Genomic DNA, 19,074 nt, shown 5'->3' with positions numbered 1-19,074 from the left:
AAAAAGCCTAAAGGCCAACGCAGAATAGATCTGTAACCGGAACCGCAATCGTAAGCGTAACCGTAAGAATGAGTTAAAGAAGGATAGGTATATTGTTTATCCTTCTCTAACTCATTCTTACGCTTACGGTTACGATTGCGGTTCCGGTTACAGATCTATTCTGCGTTGGCCTTTATGAGGTCTGTTCTCGTTGCCTGCTTTTTCTTATGGCACGGTCACACCTCGGCTCCCTGCCTGCGCAGGTAGACGCCACGAGAGTAAGAGAAAGAGAACAAATAATTTGAATTGTCTGTCTTTTTCACTCTTATGTGTTATCATGACGATCTGCAGGCAAGCAGGCAGCCGAACTGTGGCCGTGCCATTACATGAGATAGAAAAGGGCGCAAAAATATATATCTGTCCTTTTCTAACACATACTAAGCGTTTGTGAACGACGTTCGCAAAGCAGTTGTGCTTAGGCCTTTACATTTCCTGCACTAGATGGGACTGCACCATAAGTCAGAGGAGTTCCCCATGCAATTTGATTAGACGAATTTTTATGGTGCTATTACTAAATTTGATTGGTTGTGATAATTAATCCATTTTTACTGACTCTGAAGTGAAAATGGAAGATTTCTCGTAGCCAATCAAATTTAATGATACGACCATGAAAATTCGTCGAGATTTAATCAATTTAGAACATGACTATTTGAACTACGGGGACTAAAAGGCCAATAACCAAATCAAACAAAATTGCTTGACCAAAATACCGGAGTTCCCCGTTTCTGAGTATATTCAGAAACGTGAAGCAGTTTTCTAAGTTGAAAACGAGTTTTCTATCTTGGAAGCCATTGGAAGTCATGCTAGAAAATTATTATTATGGCGGGATTATTTGAATGTCATATTTTCTACCAATCACAATTTATTACAATCTGACATTCAAATCATCCCGCCATAATAATAATTTTCTAGCACGACTTCCAATGGCTTCCAAGATAGAAAACTCGTTTTCAACTTAGAAAACTGCTTCACGTTTCTGAATATATTCATAAACGGGGAGTTAAACAAGCGCCTTAAAGAAGAATCCAAATAAGGGTGCGATCCCATGTGAGCAGAATACGTCGACCAAAAGCAGAAAATCATGAGAGTGAAAAAAACAACAATATCTATATATCTCTTTTGCACTCATGATTTTCTGCTTTAGGTCGACATATTCTGTTCACATGGGATCTCACCCTTCCTTCCCGGGACCCAGTTTGATGTGCAGAGACTGAGCATGGCACAAGATATTATTATTATATTATATACTATTATTGTTATTGCCCTACATATACTTTTAACCTTGTTACACTCACTGATCAACGCAAAACACAGCTTTTGAAAGTAAACATGTTAATACATCCTCATATTTAGCACCATATTGTGCTTTCTTTTATTCTAACGATGCTCATCTATTAGTGGGGGTCTAACAAATTAACTATTAAAAACTTTCATGTTCTTTGTTAGGTTGGATCTACATGTCAACGAAAAAATAAAAAACACGATGCGCAAACGCGAGACAAATCTAACACATCATCGAAACTTTTCTAAAAGTTGAAATTACCTTGAATGCAATGTTCGGAATCTTTAACTTTGGCTGCTTCGCAAAATAAACATTGTAAACGAACTCATTCACCCAAGATTAACAACCTCTCGATACGTTTCGTATTCTTTTTATTGGAGTGTCTTTGAGTCGGTAGTGTTTGTTGTGTTGTAAGAAGATTCCAGAAAGAAATGAATGTGACATGTCTGCTGATTTATGCGGTAAGTTTATTTTAATTCCTTTCTTATTAAAAACAGATATACGAACACAATACGCCGCCATGGGACTCCACCCCAGTAAAAAAAGAAGTATTGAGTGGAGCGTTTAGGAATTGAGTGAAGCTCTGAGCCAATACGGATTCGAGTAAAAACCGTATTGGGACGTTTGACTCAATCTTTTTTTCATCCGCCGAATACGGTCTTATTTTAGCATTAAAATTAAAATCACATGAGCAGAGTACACATTATAAATTGAAAGCACAGTTATCCTGGAATGTAAAAATGCCGATTTCGATAAGAAACAGTGAATATTTTTTTATTCTTTGTTAAAAATTGGTAAAAGCAAAATTTGATAAGCGCAACTGAATTTACCATGTGAATAAATGAAGTGGTAAGTTTAAATGGACTAAAAGAAATCTACTGTTACCGACAGAAAGTTCCTAGAGAATTGTAAAACAATGAAATTTCATTGTTTTGTTGAATTTACCACAATTCTCTAGGAACTTTCTGTCGGTAAAAGTAGATTTCTTTTAGTCCATTTAAACTTCCCACTTCATTTATTCACATGGTAAATTCAGTCGTGCTTGTCAAACTTTGCTTTTACCAATTTTTAACAAATATTCACTGTTTCTTATCGAAATAGGCATTTTTACATTCCAGGACAATTGTGCTTTCAATTTATAATGTGTACTCTGCTCATGTGATTTTAATTTTAATGCTAAAATAAGACCGTATTCGGCGGATGAAAAAAAGATTGAGTCAAACGTCCCAATACGGTTTTTACTCGAATCCGTATTGGCTCAGAGCTTCACTCAATTCCTAAACGCTCCACTCAATACTTCTTTTTTTACTGGGACCCTCACTGCAGGTTTTTGACATAAAATACCTGGTCAAAATATGGGATATTTTACTGAATAAAACCACGTAATTTACCTGATATATTTTACGCGCCCAACCCTGCGTTATGTTTATTTTATTTATTTATATTTATTCATCCAGTCGATGGTTTGACCAAAACACCAGAGGTATAGAAGCACCTTTATTATAGGTCTACCGAGATTTGCGAGAATTTTCTTGTAGAAGTACCATACAGCCATCACCTATGAGGCCGCAGTCCCATGACAGCGTTTTGCGTTGCGTCGTAATGGGAGAGAAAAAGACGCAAATATACGTTTGCTGCATTCACTCTTATTACAACGTAACGCAAAACGCTGCCATGGGACTCCAGCCTTATGCTGATTCCACACTTACCCAATCGCTCCGCTTTTCCGTGGCGCTTCGCGTGAGACAGAAAAAGATAGAGATAGTCTATGTCTTTTTCTATCTCACGCAAAGCGCCACGGAAAAGCGGAGCGCTGGGTAAGTGTGGAATCAGCATTAGGGTGTAGTCCCATGGATGGCAGCGTTTTGTAACTAGGCCATGAGGGTGGAGTCCCATGACAGCGTTATGCGTTGCGTCTTAATGGGAGAGAAAAAGACGCAAATATACGTTTGCTGCATTCTCTCTCATTACGACGCAACGCAAAAGCTGCCATGGGACTGCGGCCTGAGTGCAAATATAGCGAACGTATATCTCCATCTCATCTCTCTCACACGCATGGCCTAGTTACAAAACGCAACGCAAAACGATGCCATGGGACTTCAGCCTTAGGCTGAAGTCCCATGGCAGCGTTTTGCGTTGCGTTTTGTAACTAGGCAATGAGTGTGAGATAGATGGAGATATACGTTCGCTATATTTGCACTCATGGCCTAGTTACAAAACGCAACGCAAAACGGTGCCATGGGACTTGACCCTTAGGCTTTTTCAGTTGTGACGTCAGAGTCGATTTCAGGTGTGACGTCAGATAGCTGGAGGGATAACAAACAGACGACGCAATGCAATTCTTATGGGAGAAAAAAAATTTTGCATTTTCTTTTCAATGTTTTGCAAATTTAATGGATTTGGAACATTTTTTATCTACATATATGTAATTGAAACGCATTCTGTAAAATAATTGTAGTGAAATTAACACTTTACACTTCACAGAAACTTAAACGCTGCCATGGGACTTCAGCCTTAGGCTGAAGTCCCATGGCAGCGTTTTGCGTTGCGATTTGTAACTAGGCAATGAGTGTGAGAGAGATGAAGATATATGTTTGCTATATTTGCACTCATGGCCTAGTTACAAAACGCAACGCAAAACGCTGCCATGGGACTCCACCCTAAGGAGACCGAACGACATGTATTGAAAGTGGACCTGATTTCGGTTCCCTCTTAACATCGTGAAAACACCGAATGCAACACTAGCGCTACTCGCGGGAAAATGAAGAAATAAACTGCATTTTTTTAATAATCACATGCCAGTTTACTATTTACACTTGGCGAATAATAAATATTTATCACTATATTTGACTACGCTATAACCATACTACGCTGCACGTTGCTGCACATACATAATTGTAGGTTATATTATGAATTTCCATGACAGTTACCACTTTTCTCACAAGTAGCGCTAGTGTTGCATTCGGTGTTTTCACGATGCTAAGCGGGTACCAAAAAGTGGTACACTTTCAATACAGATTTCGCACGGTCGTTCGGTCTCCTTATACTACTCCATGGCTAAAATGTATGTTTTTGAGGTTAGGAACGATTGTTTACCCTTATTTTATACATTTTATACATAGAGATAATAGTGGTAAATAGACATTCCTAACCTTAAAAACATACAATTTAGCATATTTTTAAGTTTCTGTGATGATGTGTAAAGTGTTAATTTCACTACAATTATTTTACAGAATCCGTTTCAATTACATTTATGTAGATATAAAGTGTTTAAAATCCATTAAATTTGCAAAACATTGAAAAGAAAATGCAAAATTTTTTTCTCTTATAAGAATTGCTTTGCGTCGTCTGTTTGTTTTTCCTCCAGCTATCTGACGTCATACTCGAACTCGAAATATCTCGATGTAGTGAAACAGCCTAATTGTCGCAGTTTGGATGTTTCACTCTATGTGGATAAACCTTAATGTTGAAGGTTGAACTAGTAACGATACACCGGAACGGCGGAACCGGAAACCTGTCTTTTCTGTCGAGTCATCAATGGAAGCCACATCCAGCTCTTGCCAAATTATCGGAATTTTATTTTATTCCAAACAATTACATAGTGGTATGTAATTCATATTTTATGAAAATAGTGTTATTTGAAATTATATTTCGACAAATAGTTTTTTATTCATTATTTTAACAATCATAGTGTCCGACTATATAGATATAAAAAGTTAAAGATTCTGAAAATTTGGAAAATTCGTCCTTCATTTTATTTTCTGTTATTTTTGAATATTTTCGATATTACATCATAACAATTTTTAAAAGAAAAATGTTTATATAATTACAATTTCTATCAAAATTTTAATTTTTGTTTTTAAAAAAATGAATTCAATAAGATTCTTTTTTGAATTTGATAGGAACAATTGTTTTAGAGAATAAGTCTAATTCGATGAACTTTTCTTTGCAAGAATTGAATTTTTTGTAAATAATAAAATTTTTTGAAAGAATTCAATTATTTATTATACAATTTGTATGTAGTTCAGCGAAAAATTTAATTAGTGTTTTTAAAAAAAATTGTATTATATTAAAAAATTTTGATTAAATTCTTCGCAAAGAATTCTGAAACTAAATTGAAACTAAAAAGTCTAAACTAAAAAACTAACTTACTAAACTAAATTCTGATATTAGACATATTTAATTATTCATCCACTCTCCTTCAGATGATGGTGATTTATGCGAGCAATTCAACTCAATTCAGTCTACAATTCAAAAAAATATTGCCGGCGATTTAGAAAAAAACATCGTCTGAAGTTTCGAAGAGATTGGAGGATATTCGAACGCGTTACGCCTTCTAAAGACTTTTGTTTATGATCTCTGCAGATTTGTTTACTTTTCGTTTTTAATACTAGGAAAATTCCGTTTGGATTTGAAACTGATAATAAGGTAAACAAAAAATATTTATGTATTTGTAAGTTAAAAAAATCTTTTTTTGAAGTTAAGTTGTTTTTTAAAATACGATAAGATTATAATTTGTTTTCGTTAAAGAAATAGATGAACGAAATAGATAAATGCAAGGTATTGAAATACGCAAAATTATTGTATTGAATTGTTAAGGATTTTTTTATCCTTTTTATCAATATTAAGATGAGATTTTTAATGTCAAAGATATTTTTAATTAAAGATGAATTGTGTGATTTAAAGGGATCAAAAGTTTTTCTCTTTGAGAGATAAAGTAGTTGACAACCATTTTTTAAAGTCAGTTTTAAACTTTTGTGTACTTTCATTATTTAATTATTCTATCGATTATTCGTTTTTGAACATCACAACACTATTGAGGAAGTAATTTTTAGAATTTTTGCTCCCAGATATAAAAACTGAAATATCTTAAGAAAAACGTATTCATCAAAATTTTTAGAACATTTTTTTCTTATATGGCATTAAAAGTTTTGAATAATCTTGTAATTAAGGAAAAGACAGGATTTTAGAAAAGTATAATTAAAATTTTTTAGGCCTTTGCACTTATCTTCAAAAATCTATTTACTAATTCAGAGTTGCCACGCAACCTGGAAAATTGGAAAACCTGGAAATGTCAGGTAATTTTATAAACTTTGAAAAAACCTTGTAAAGTCAGGGATTTTCAATCGGAATCCTGGAAAATTGTTGTTTTCTAAAATTATTGTGTTTATTCTTGAAATCTAATTTCACTTAAATGTTTCAAAATTAATTCAATTTTAAAAGAATTGCGTTTACAATTCAATGATTTTTAATATCTACTACTTTAATAAAAATTCCTAAAAGAATTCAATTAGTTAAACAAAATTTTAATAAAATTCAACGGAAACATTCAATTATTTTCATAAATAATAAAACTTAATTATTTTTAATACAATTTTAATGGAATTCCTCGAAAAAATTTATTATTCTTAAAAATGTTATTATTAAAGAAATTTAATTATTTTAATAACCTTTGCTACAATTTATTTATTAGAATTTGAGTATTATTTTTAATGAATTTATAATTAAATTTCTTTAAAGAATAAAATAATTTTCAAAAGTTTTAATGAAATTCTTTGCCTAACAATTGAATTTTTTTCAAAATAATTTTAATAAAATTCTTCTCAGAAATGCAAGTATGTTTAAAAATTTACAAATATTCTTGTCAAAATTTTAATTATCTTTATAAATAATAAAATTTTTCTCAGCAATTCAATTATTTTCAAAACTTTTAATAAAATTCTTAGCAGAATTTCAATTATTCAATTGTTTAATAAAATAATTATTTTTATAGTTAAATAATTGAATTTTCATAGAATTTTCTAATATATATTGATTTAAAAATGAATTTCAAATTAAAATCTTTCAAAAATTTTTTGTGCATGATTTATTGCACCCTAATTATTATGTTTCTTTATCTAATGTTTTATTCAATGTCGTTTAATTTAAGTCCCAAATTTAATAACCAATAATTGGTTTATTTTATTATTTATTATACTCGTTTTAAAATAGATGGTCCACTTTTTCGAACAAAAATATTTATAATGTAGTTTCTTGCTTTGTTAAGTACATATTTTTGTAGTTGGTAGTTCAAACGGTTTAAAGTTTTTCGAAATTCAAAATATCATAAAAATTTCCAATACAAAGTTTGTAATAAAGCAAAAAGCTTTTTACGTAATCGCTTTTTTAGTCTCTGTAATAATATCGAGTTTATCATTTTCGTTAAAAGTTAAAACCGGAATCTCATTTCTCGGAGGAAAAATTTCTAAGTTCTATGTCCAAAAGACGTCCCTAGGACGTCCCGAGGACGTCAATTGGACATTATACATTGCAATTTTTCAGTTACGCTTCTTCATCTTAAGTAAAAGGTTTTCCAAATAAAAAAATTGGTAATAAAAAGCTTTTTTCGAAAACCGTTTTAGTCTCTGAAATTATATATGAGTTTATCATTTTCGTTAAAAGTTAAAACTGGAATCTTATTTCTCGGAGGAAAAATTTCTAAGTTCTATGTCCAAAAGACGTCCCGAGGACGTCAATTGGACATTATACATTGTAATTTTTCAGTTAATCTTTTTCATCTTAAATAAAAGGTTTTTCAAATAAAAAAATTGGTAATAAAAAGCTTTTTTCAAAAACCGTTTTAGTCTCTGAAATTATATATGAGTTTATCATTTTCGTTAAAAGTTAAAACGGGAATCTTATTTCTCGGAGGAAAAATTTCTAAGTTCTATGTCCAAAAGACGTCCCGAGGACGTCAATTGGACATTATACATTGTAATTTTTCAGTTACGCTCCTTCATCTTAAGTAAAAGGCTTTCCAAATAAAAAAATTGGTAATAAAAAACTTTTTTCGAAAACCGTTTTAGTCTCTGAAATTATATATGAGTTTATCATTTTCGTTAAAACTTAAAACTGGAATCTTATTTATCGGAGGAAAAATTTCTAAGTGCTATGTCCAAAAGACGTCCCTAGGACGTCCCGAGGACGTCAATTGGACATTATACATTGTAATTTTTCAGTTAATCTTTTTCATCTTAAATAAAAGGTTTTCCAAATAAAAAAATTGGTAATAAAAAGCTTTTTTCGAAAACCGTTTTAGTCTCTGTAATTATATAGAGTTTGATATTTATATTAAAAATTAAAACTGGAATCTTATTTCTCTAAGGAAAAATTTCTAAGTTCTATGTCCAAAAGACGTCCCTAGGACGTCCCCGGGACGTCAGTTGGACATTATACATTGCAATTTTTCAGTTAAGCTTTTTCATCCTACAGGCCTCGGATATCTTGAAAAATTGTCAAAATTTCAATTATCTTTATAAATAATAAAATTTTTCTCGGCAATTCAATTATTTTCAAAACTTTTAATAAAATTCTTGGCAGAATTTCAATTATTCAATTGTTTAATAAAATAATTATTTTATAGTTAAATAATTGAATTCTCGTAGAATTTTCTAATAAATATTGATTTAAAAATGAATATGAAATTAAAATCTTTCAAAATTTGAACTTTTCATATTTTTAATTAAGAATTCTATAAATTTAATTTTTCTCAATAAGTTTAATGTAATTTTTTTCAATATTTAAAGTTTTTAATTTCTAATATATTTAATTGAAGAATTTCAGAATAATCGGAATTTCGTAATAATTTTAATCAAATTCTTTAAAACGATTCAATTATTTTTATAAAAAATTAGAAATTCAATTATTTTCAATATCTAGTATTATCATAAAATTTCGCAAAATAATTCATAATAAAAAAAAATTTATTCAAAATTCAATTATTTTTATAAATAATAAAACTTCCACAGGAATTCAATTAATTTTGAATAGTATTTTAAAAAAATTTCGAAAAAATCTATTCTTTAACAAAATTGTTATACAATTTATAATTTAATTACTTTCACTAATAATAACATTTTTCATTAAATTTAAAACAAAAAAGCACATATTTTTTGGAAATTCAATTTTTTAAAAAAGTTTTGATAAAATTCTAAGGAAAAATTCAGTTGTTCTCGAAAACTTTTCGCATTTAAATGTTTTTCTATATTATCTACTATTTTTATAAAATTTCCAAATAGAATTCAATTATTTAAAAAAATTTTTGTAAAAATCTTTGTAAGATTTCAATTCTTTTTATAAATAACAAAATTTTTTTATGAATTAAATTATTTAAATTAGAATTTAAAAACATTATTCCAAAGAAATGAATTATTTAAACATTTTTATAAATTCTTCGCAAAAATTAAATTATTTTTATAAATATTTAAATTCTTTCATGAAAATTAAAATTCCAGGAATTCAATTTATTAGCAGGATAAGAAAGAAGTAAATATTTTAGATAAAATTAAGGATAAAGTTAGGAAAATAAAATTTAGAATTATTATAAGGATATGAAAAAAAAGTTAATATTTTTTACGATAATCAGGCAAAGCGAAGGGGTAAATAAATAATCAAATTTTTGTGGGCAAATTTAAATTTTCTACTTATTAATTTTAAAGTTACTTTTTACTACTTTTTTAAAATTAAATTTTTGGTAAGGAGCCTACTGGTATACGTACGGGAAAAACGAGGAATTGAAAAAAATATCCGTGAATTTTTGGAAAATTTCGCTAATTCTTTAAAAATCTATAAAAACCCAGAGAAAAATATTATTTAAACAAAATATATTTTATTTGAGTGCGATTCCATGAGAGATCACATCGAACTAGCAGTTTCGAGAAGACAAGCCATGCTTATCGAGCTATGGGGGACATCCCAAACGTTAGTGTCGTGAAGAGCAGTCCAATCGACCTAATTGGGGGAACCAATCGAAATAGCAGTGTCGTGAAGAGCAGTCCAGTCGACCTAATTGGAGGAGCCAATCCAAGTAGCAGCTTCAGGGAGACGAGCCATGCTAGTCGAGCTAGAGGGACATCCCAAACGACAGTCGTGAAGAGCAGTCCAGTCGACCAAATGGGGGGAACCTATCGAAATAGCAGTGTCGTGAAGAGCAGTCCAGTCGACCTAATTGGGGGAGACAATCCAAGTAGCAGCTTCAGGGAGACCAGCCATGCTAGTCGAGCTAGAGGGACATCCCAAACGACAGTCGTGAAGAGCAGTCCAGTCGACCTAATTGGGGGAGCCAATCCAAGTAGCAGCTTAAGGGAGACCAGCCATGCTAGTCGAGCTAGGGGGACATCCCAAACGACAGTCGTGAAGAGCAGTCCAGTCAATTTAATGGGGGAGCCAATCCAAGTAGCAGCTTAAGGAAGACCAGCCATGCTAGTCGAGCTACAGTACCGTCCGAAATTGTCAGTCCACCCATTTTCAAAGGAATGACAAAATTTTTTTAACATAGAATTCATGAAAAGTAAAATTTTTTTTGGTTTATATTTTGAAAGACGATAAAATTTTGAAAAGAATAAGACCTTACAGAAGTCATTTGGCCAAAATTTGTAGAAGATATTCTTAAAAATCGTCATTTTCAATGTTTTACAAAAATTTGAATAACTTCTAAAATAATGAACGCTTTTTAATAATCTTAGGCTTATTTTAAAGACTATTTTCTACAGAATAAGAATTACTTATAGGCATTAACCTGTCATTTTCAACTTGGAATAAGCATGACGTCAAAGTTGGACAAAAAAATTCAAAAAATTTGAAATAATATTATTAAAAGAAAAATAATTTTTGAAATTCAAACATATATTTTTATTAAATTTTCTTGAAAAATCTACACCATATCATGTTTTATATATGTTCTAGAATAGTTTTTAGTACAAAAAATTGATTTCAAATTTTTCCAATTTTTTTGTCCAATTTTGACGTCATGCTTATTCCAAGTTAAAAATGACAGGTTAATGCCTATAAGTAATTCTTTTTCCGTAGAAAAAGACCTTTAAAATAAGCCTAAGATTATTAAAAAGCGTTCATTATTTTAGAAGTTATTTAAATTTTTGTAAAACATTGAAAATGACGATTTTTAGGAATATCTTCTACAAATTTTGGCCAAATGACTTCTGTAAGGTCTTATTCTTTTCAAAATTTTATCGTCTTTCAAAATATAAACCAAAAAAAATTTTAGTTTTCATGAATTTTATGTTAAAAAATTTTTGTCATTCCTTTAAAAATGGGTGGACTGACAATTGCGGACGGTACTGTAGGGGGACATCCCAAACGACAGTCGTGAAGAGGAGTCCAGTCAATTTAATGGGGGAGCCAATCCAAGTAGCAGCTTAAGGAAGACCAGCCATGCTAGTCGAGCTAGAGGGACATCCCAAACGACAGTCGTGAAGAGCAGTCCAGTCAATTTAATGGGGGAGCCAATCCAAGTAGCAGCTTAAGGAAGACCAGCCATGCTAGTCGAGCTAGAGGGACATCCCAAACGACAGTCGTGAAGAGCAGTCCAGTCGACCTAATTAAGGGAAGCAATCGAAATAGCAGCTTCCGGGAGAACAGCTTCAGTGACACTTTCAGGGAGGGCAGTCCAATTGATAGTTCCAGAGAGAGCAGTCCAATTGCTGTTGGTAATCCTAACGAGGGATTAAGAGAGGCAAATTCTGAAAACACTATCGCAGGTAATTGTTCTGCTTTCATATCTCTATCATTTATACTTTTTTGTGCATGATTTATTGTACCCCAATTACTATGTTTCTTTGTTCAATGTTTTATTCAATGTCGTTTAATTTAAGTCCTAAATTTAATAAGCAATAATTGGTTTATTTTATTATTTATTATACTCGTTTTAAAATAGATGGTCCACTTTTTCGAACAAAAATATTTATAATGTAGTTTCTTGCTTTGTTAAGTACATATTTTTGTAGTTGGTAGTTCAAACGGTTTAAAGTTTTTCGAAATTCAAAATATCATAAAAATTTCCAATACAAAGTTTGTAATAAAGCAAAAAGCTTTTTACGTAATCGCTTTTATTCTCTGTAATAATATCGAGTTTATCATTTTCGTTAAAAATTAAAACTGGAATCTTATTTCTCGGAGGAAAAATTTCTAAGTTCTATGTCCAAAAGACGTCCCTAGGACGTCCCGAGGACGTCAATTGGACATTATACATTGTAATTTTTCAGTTAATCTTTTTCATCTTAAATAAAAGGTTTTTCAAATAAAAAAATTGGTAATAAAAAGCTTTTTTCGAAAACCGTTTTAGTCTCTGAAATTATATATGAGTTTATCATTTTCGTTAAAAGTTAAAACGGGAATCTTATTTCTCGGAGGAAAAATTTCTAAGTTCTATGTCCAAAAGACGTCCCTAGGACGTCAATTGGACATTATACATTGCAATTTTTCAGTTACGCTTCTTCATCTTAAGTAAAAGGTTTTCCAAATAAAAAAATTGGTAATAAAAAGCTTTTTTCGAAAACCGTTTTAGTCTCTGTAATTATATAGAGTTTGTCATTTTTATTAAAAGTTAAAACTGGAATCTCATTTCTCGGAGGAAAAATTTCTAAGTTCTATGTCCAAAAGACGTCCCTAGGACGTCCCGAGGACGTCAATTGGACATTATACATTGTAATTTTTCAGTTAATATTTTTCATCTTAAATAAAAGGTTTTTCAAATAAAAAAATTGGTAATAAAAAGCTTTTTTCGAAAACAATTTTAGTCTCTGCAATTATATATGAGTTTATCATTTTCTATGTGAAAATTCACATATTTGTACGTTATAAGTCGTCTTCTCGATCAATAAGTGCATATACACTTATAATAAGTGAAATTTCACTCAGAATAAGTGAAAAATTCACTTATTTATAAGTGTATATGCACTTATTGATCGAGAGGACGACTTATAACGTACAATAAGTGAAATTTCACATATTCAGATTTAGAGAGTAGACACCCGTTTCAGAAAGAACTTGTTTTTTCTTCTTTTTTCTAGTCTATACTTTTAACAAACAAAATATCTTCATATTTCTGAAATATTTAAATAAATAAAAAGTAATTAAACAATTTGGTAAAAATTTGAAAATTTTTAAAGTGCATACAATGCAGGGTGTCTACTGATCCTTGAAGTCCTGGAATACCTGGAAATGTCCTGGAATTTGAATAAATGTCCTTAAATGTCCTGGATTAAAAATTTTACTCAATTTTAAAAAAATAATTTTTTTGAGCCATCAAAAAATAATTTCAATTTGTCATTTGATTAAAGAAACTGGTATCTATACAATATTCATTTTTAACTTTTTTTATAATAAAATAAATATTTTTGTTTAAGTATAGGTTAATTTAAATTATTTTAAAATCGTAATATGAAATAATATTACACATGGTTGCCACAAAATTTTAATTTTATTTTTCCCTGATTTCCAGACAAAATTTTCAGGTTTTTCCTGACCCTGAAGAACATTAATAACTTCTTTTTTAAAATAAATATTTAATCATTATTATTTTTCTTTAGGAATTTATATTCTCAAATTCAATACCTAACTTACGAGAATATTATAATAAATTTAAGATAACAAAGTAATAAAATCATTATTTTATTTCATAAGAATATTGTAATTAAAAATTCAAATTTTCAAAGATTTTAAATTAAATTATTTTTAAAATTAAATTAATTCTAAAAATTCACGCTATAATGTTTTTAATATTCAATTATAATTTAAAATTTTAAGAGAAATTCATTTTTGAATAAATTTTTATTAGAAAATTTCTTCAGAATTCAATTACTAAAATACAAAAATAAATAATTTATTCAGTAATTACATGTTTTACAAAATTGAATTTTTATGAAGAATTTCATCAAAATTTTTAATAGCAATTGAATTTTTTCAGCGAATTTTATAAAATTATAAAAAATCTTTATTAAGAATTATTTGAATTCCTGTGAAGAATTTTATTTGTAAAAATAATTGAATTTCAGATAAAAATATTATTTATGAAAATAATTAATTTCTTGTGAAGAATTTTACTCAAATTTTTTTAAATAATTGAATTTTTCAGAATTTTTAAAAACTCTTTAAAAATAGTTAAAATTTAATACAAAATTAAAAAAAAATTTTTAAATTATTTAATTCCTGTGAAAATGTTTATTTTAAAAAAAATTGAATTCTTGGGAAGAATTTTATTAAAATATCTTAAATAATTGAATTGTTTCGAAGAGTTTTACAAAAATTTTTGACAATAATTGTATTTATAGAAAAATGTTGTTTTTTACGAAAATAGTGATATTCTATGGCCGATTTTATTGTAATTTTTCAAATTTATAGAGCATTTTATCAAAATTTTTAAAAATAATTGAATTCTCAAGAAAAAAAATAATTGATTTCTGGCGAAGGATTTTATTCAAATTTCTTTAAATAATTGAATTTCCTTAAAAATGTAATTTTGTGAAAATAATTTAATTCTTAAGGTGAAATGTTTTGTAAATAATTGAATTATATAAGAAAATTTTGTTAAAATTGCAATTTAATGAACTAAATCTTGTAAAGAATTTCGTCAACTTTTATTTAATTAATAGAATTATTAAGGGTGTTCGATCAAGAAAGGTATTTAAAAATGGCGGTCAGAAGTTATACTTTTTTTGATACGAATGTTTATCGTAATTGACACATTGATAGTAATTTGAAAAGAATCAGCCGGAATTTTGAAAATTTTTGCTTTAATTTGAGTCTAAGAAATTGAAGATTGTTTAACATATATGCAACAATAGGAAGTAAACTAAGAGATTTCTATGTACCTGGTGGGTGATGCCCTCTGAAGATATTTTTTAATAGCACTAATTTGTTTATATTTCGCTTGTGTGGTTCTAGTTTACTTCCTATCATTCTATTTATGTATAAATGTTTAATTTATTAGAAGAAAATGAAAGTACAACCATTCAAGATTCCGGCTAATTTTTTAAAAATTGTGATAAATGTCTCAATTGTGATAATAATCTATTTCAGATGAAGCATAAGTTCTGGCAGCCATTTTTAAAGGTTTTTCTTGTTCGAACACCCTTAAAAGATTTTTATTTAAATTTTTTGAAATATTTGAATTTCTGAGACTATTTTTTCAATTTTTCTTTATATAGGGTAAACGTACCAATTGTCGAGGATGGTTCCTGTTGTCGAGTAAACAAACTTTGAATTTTATTTAAACAGTGTAGCACATTGAAAATGAAAAAAAGTAATAAATATTAATTTTTTTATGCGTTATAAATGTAAAAAAAATATATTAATATTATATAAACAAACAAATGAGACATTTTAGACAATATTTTTTGGTTATTACCATGGTAACATCGACAAATGGAACACCCTCGGCAATTGGTACACTTCCCCTATTTAAATTTTTTCAAAAATTTCATGAAGGGTGCAGTCTGGGTCTTTTGCACGTATTTTGAAGAATTTTTTTTATAGTGAAATTCATTTAAACATTTCTAAATTTTTACATATTATTACACGTATATTAAAATAAAAATTTTTCTTTATGTATTTTTTGTTGTTAATAGCGAAGAAATGGAGACTGTAAAAAAAATCTGAAAAATCTGGTTGACATGATATCTTCAGTCAGAACAAACAGAATCAAAAAATTCAAACGGATTATTAAAATATAGGTAAATGTTTACAGCTGGAACTAAAATAAAAAATTTGCATTGAAAAATAACAAAATGGCGGACTTTCTACTTTTTCAACGCTTCTTTTGCAACTAAAATTGTTTAAAAAATAGGTTAAAAATTATTTAAAAATTATGATTTTAGTTCAGGCTGTAACCATTTACATACATTTTAATAAACCGTTTGAATTTTTTGATTCCGTCTGTTCTGACTGAAGATATCATGTTAACCAGATTTTCGAGATTTTTTTTTACAGTTGGCCATTTCTTCGCTATTAACCCTCTGCCTACGCTGAGTTATCCCCACTCTAGCGCTTTTAAATGTAATTCCCATAGTCCCCACCAGGCGACCGAATTGTCGTTTTTTGTCGATAACGGTCACTTGAGTAGGCAGAGGGTTAACAACAAAAAATATAAAAATAAATTTTTTTTATTTAGTTTAATATATCTGTAATATGTAAAAATTTAAAAATGTTTAAATAAATTTCACTATGAAAAAAAAAATTCTTCAAAATACGTGCAAAAGACCCAGACTGGCCCCTTAAAAGATTTTAAATAATTAAATTGATACGAAGAAATTTATAAAAGAAATTAGTACCTAAGTAATTGAATTCCTGTTAAATTTTTATTAAAATTTTGTTTAAATAATAGAATTCTTTTGGAAAATTTTATTTAAATGGATCTCAAAAATAATTGAAATGAGGAATAATTTTGAAAATAATTGAAATTTTGCCAAGAATTTTATTAAATTTTTTGAAAATAATTGAATTTTGGAGAAGAATTTTATTATTTATAAAGATAATAGAAATTTTGAAGAGAATTTTAAAAAACTTTTAAACCTAATTGAATTCATGCGAAGTTATTTAAAAGTTATTTAAAAAGAAATTATTGTCAAATATAGAAAGAATTGAAAGGTTTGTATTAGAATTCTTGGCAAGTTTATAGTTTATAAGGCAAACAAAAGACACCAAAATTAATAATTTTTCTATAAATTATATAAATTAAATTTTTTTTAGTACTTTTAATAAAAATTCCTGACTTTTCCCTGAATTCCTTGACTTCCCTGACTTGTGGAAACCCTGTTACACATATAAATGTCCTGGAATTTTAAGTCATATTTTCAGTAGACACTCTGATATGATTTTAATTTTTTGAAAATTGTCTTGATCAAATTGGACAAAAATTTTCAAAGAAAATTCTATTATATTTAGTGGTTTAAGTAGTTACTAGTAATACTAAAGATTGTGGAAATATTAGTCCGATTTACCAACTTTTACTTTTGAGCTTAGTACACTTAAGAAAATTTGCCCTATATACAAATGCACGTTTTCAATTTTATATTTGTATATATTTATATATATATATATATATATATATATATATATATTTCAGAGAATTCAAGGCGGATCAAAATTTGTCATCAGGGATGTGTTTGCTGTAAGTGTCATTATGATGTATTGCTACAGAAATGTAATATTATATTATATTACTATCTATATTACCTCTAATATTTATAAATGTTGGTAGTGTAGAAACATCTTAAATCCCAATCAAGTAATATTTATCGAAAGATATTTTTTAAAACAATAAAACCAAAAAATTAAATTTTATTGTTTTAAAAAATAGCTTTCGATAAATAAAGAATAATTTTCCATTACACAAAGTTCAAAAATGAATTTTTTAAAAGTTATGGTTAAAAAACTAATTTGTCCCATTGACTTCAATGCATTGTTTGTCCTCCGGTAAATCAGCTGATGTCAGCTATATTGGATTTCCCCCACCCAACTTGAAGTACCTAATTTACTCTGGAAAATTGAGATTTCAAAATTTGGTAGATTTGTGTTAAAAAGTTTCTTTAAGTAAAACTAAAAAAGATCAATTAAAAAATTCTTTTTTATTTTCTTAGTAGAAATCATAAGCTTTCAAATGATATAAATTAACTTGGATTTAGAGAATAATTTCCTAGATTTTTACCGATCTGAAAAAAAGTGGTCTGGTTTACCTCAGTCTCCCCTACACTCAGAAAAAAAATTTATTGCAAACAACGAAATTCTAGTTGAATCAACCAAATAAATACATTGCTACACAGTTAAGTTATATTGTTTCTTTAATTCAACCAATTTTCTTTTGTAGGAGAAATTCTGAAAAGTTTTCCAACAACCACGGAAACTGCGATTGAAGGAGTTATTGCGGATTGTTTCAAGAGGACTGGAGATCGAATTAAACGAAACATTTCAAAAGTTGGACGTGCTTATTAACTAGACTAAACAGCTTTAATTGCGTTTTATTTTGATCTTAATAAAAAAAATCAAAATTTTGTAGTAAGAGAAATACTATTTTAATAAATAAAATGTCCCTGAAATTTAAACCCATATTCTTTTTAACTTATTACAGTGGAACCTCGATTATTTGAACTCTTCATTATCCAAACTGTAAATCAATTTGTCCGAACTTTTTCGTCATATTAAGCAAAAACTTTTAAATTTTACATCTATTGGTACAAAAATCTTATAAAAACAAAGAAGTTTTAGTGATTATTCAGTGACTTTTAATGTAATTACTTAAAAGAAGACAAATCGATGGCTCTTAAATGAAAACATTATTCGCGATAGCGTTTATAAAACACATAACTCACGAAAACAAATAGAATACATGCTCATTTAAAATGACAGTTTTTTAAGGCTATGTTACAATTTTTAATATTTATTATTTTTAAAGTTCAAACAAATTGCAAAAATAGAAGTTACTAAAATTGTTTTATTAAAGCTAAATTAACTTTAAACGAAAATAATTGCAATTTATATCGTCCGAACCAAATCATGCCTATAAATTAGTTCGAATAATCCAGGTTTGACTGTATTTAAAAAATTCGGAAATTTAAAAAACATAATTCACTAAACATCCTGGTTTGGGGATACTGTATGTGGAAACTGATATTATCTTGAAAGTTGTTGATCTTGATCTTGAAAAAGTTGCCAACTTTTTTCTCGTAGGAAAAATTTCAAAGTTTTATGTCCAAAAGACGTCTTAAAGACGTCCCGAAGACGTCAATTGGACATTATATACATCAATTTCTTAGGGCCCCGCTCTTTGCCCTTACGGCTGCCCTGCTCAAAAATTTATCTAAGTTTCAAAAAAATATTTTTTTTATTAAAAAACTTTAGATCAGAATGCATTAAATTACATTTCAAAGCAACTGAAATAAACATTGAGTGACATTTTTCCGGAAATTCTATCACAAAGTTAT

The 19,074-nt window shown here is 28.7% G+C and overlaps 2 protein-coding genes across 2 annotated transcripts; both read left to right on the top strand.

Annotated features, from left to right (window-relative positions):
• The first annotated feature begins 1,512 nt into the window (after positions 1 to 1,512).
• Positions 1,513 to 11,579, top strand: LOC122503553. The gene is made up of 5 exons (XM_043614129.1): positions 1,513 to 1,782; positions 4,794 to 4,925; positions 5,527 to 5,749; positions 9,978 to 10,590; positions 11,443 to 11,579. Exon 4 carries the CDS (start codon positions 10,043 to 10,045, stop codon positions 10,544 to 10,546), a length of 504 nt encoding a protein of 167 aa, XP_043470064.1. The 5' UTR covers positions 1,513 to 1,782; positions 4,794 to 4,925; positions 5,527 to 5,749; positions 9,978 to 10,042; the 3' UTR covers positions 10,547 to 10,590; positions 11,443 to 11,579.
• On the top strand, positions 10,559 to 18,199 carry LOC122503588. The gene is made up of 3 exons (XM_043614182.1): positions 10,559 to 10,594; positions 11,547 to 11,856; positions 17,961 to 18,199. Exons 1-3 carry the CDS (start codon positions 10,559 to 10,561, stop codon positions 18,083 to 18,085), a joined length of 471 nt encoding a protein of 156 aa, XP_043470117.1. The 3' UTR covers positions 18,086 to 18,199.
• Positions 18,200 to 19,074: the final 875 nt, after the last annotated feature.

The sequence above is a fragment of the Leptopilina heterotoma genome, unplaced genomic scaffold (genome assembly GCF_015476425.1).
Source record: "Leptopilina heterotoma isolate Lh14 unplaced genomic scaffold, ASM1547642v1 Lhet_264, whole genome shotgun sequence".
Classification (NCBI taxonomy): Eukaryota; Metazoa; Arthropoda; class Insecta; order Hymenoptera; family Figitidae; genus Leptopilina; species Leptopilina heterotoma.
Note: the sequence above shows the minus strand (reverse complement) of the source record. Positions and strands in the feature narration are given on the sequence as shown.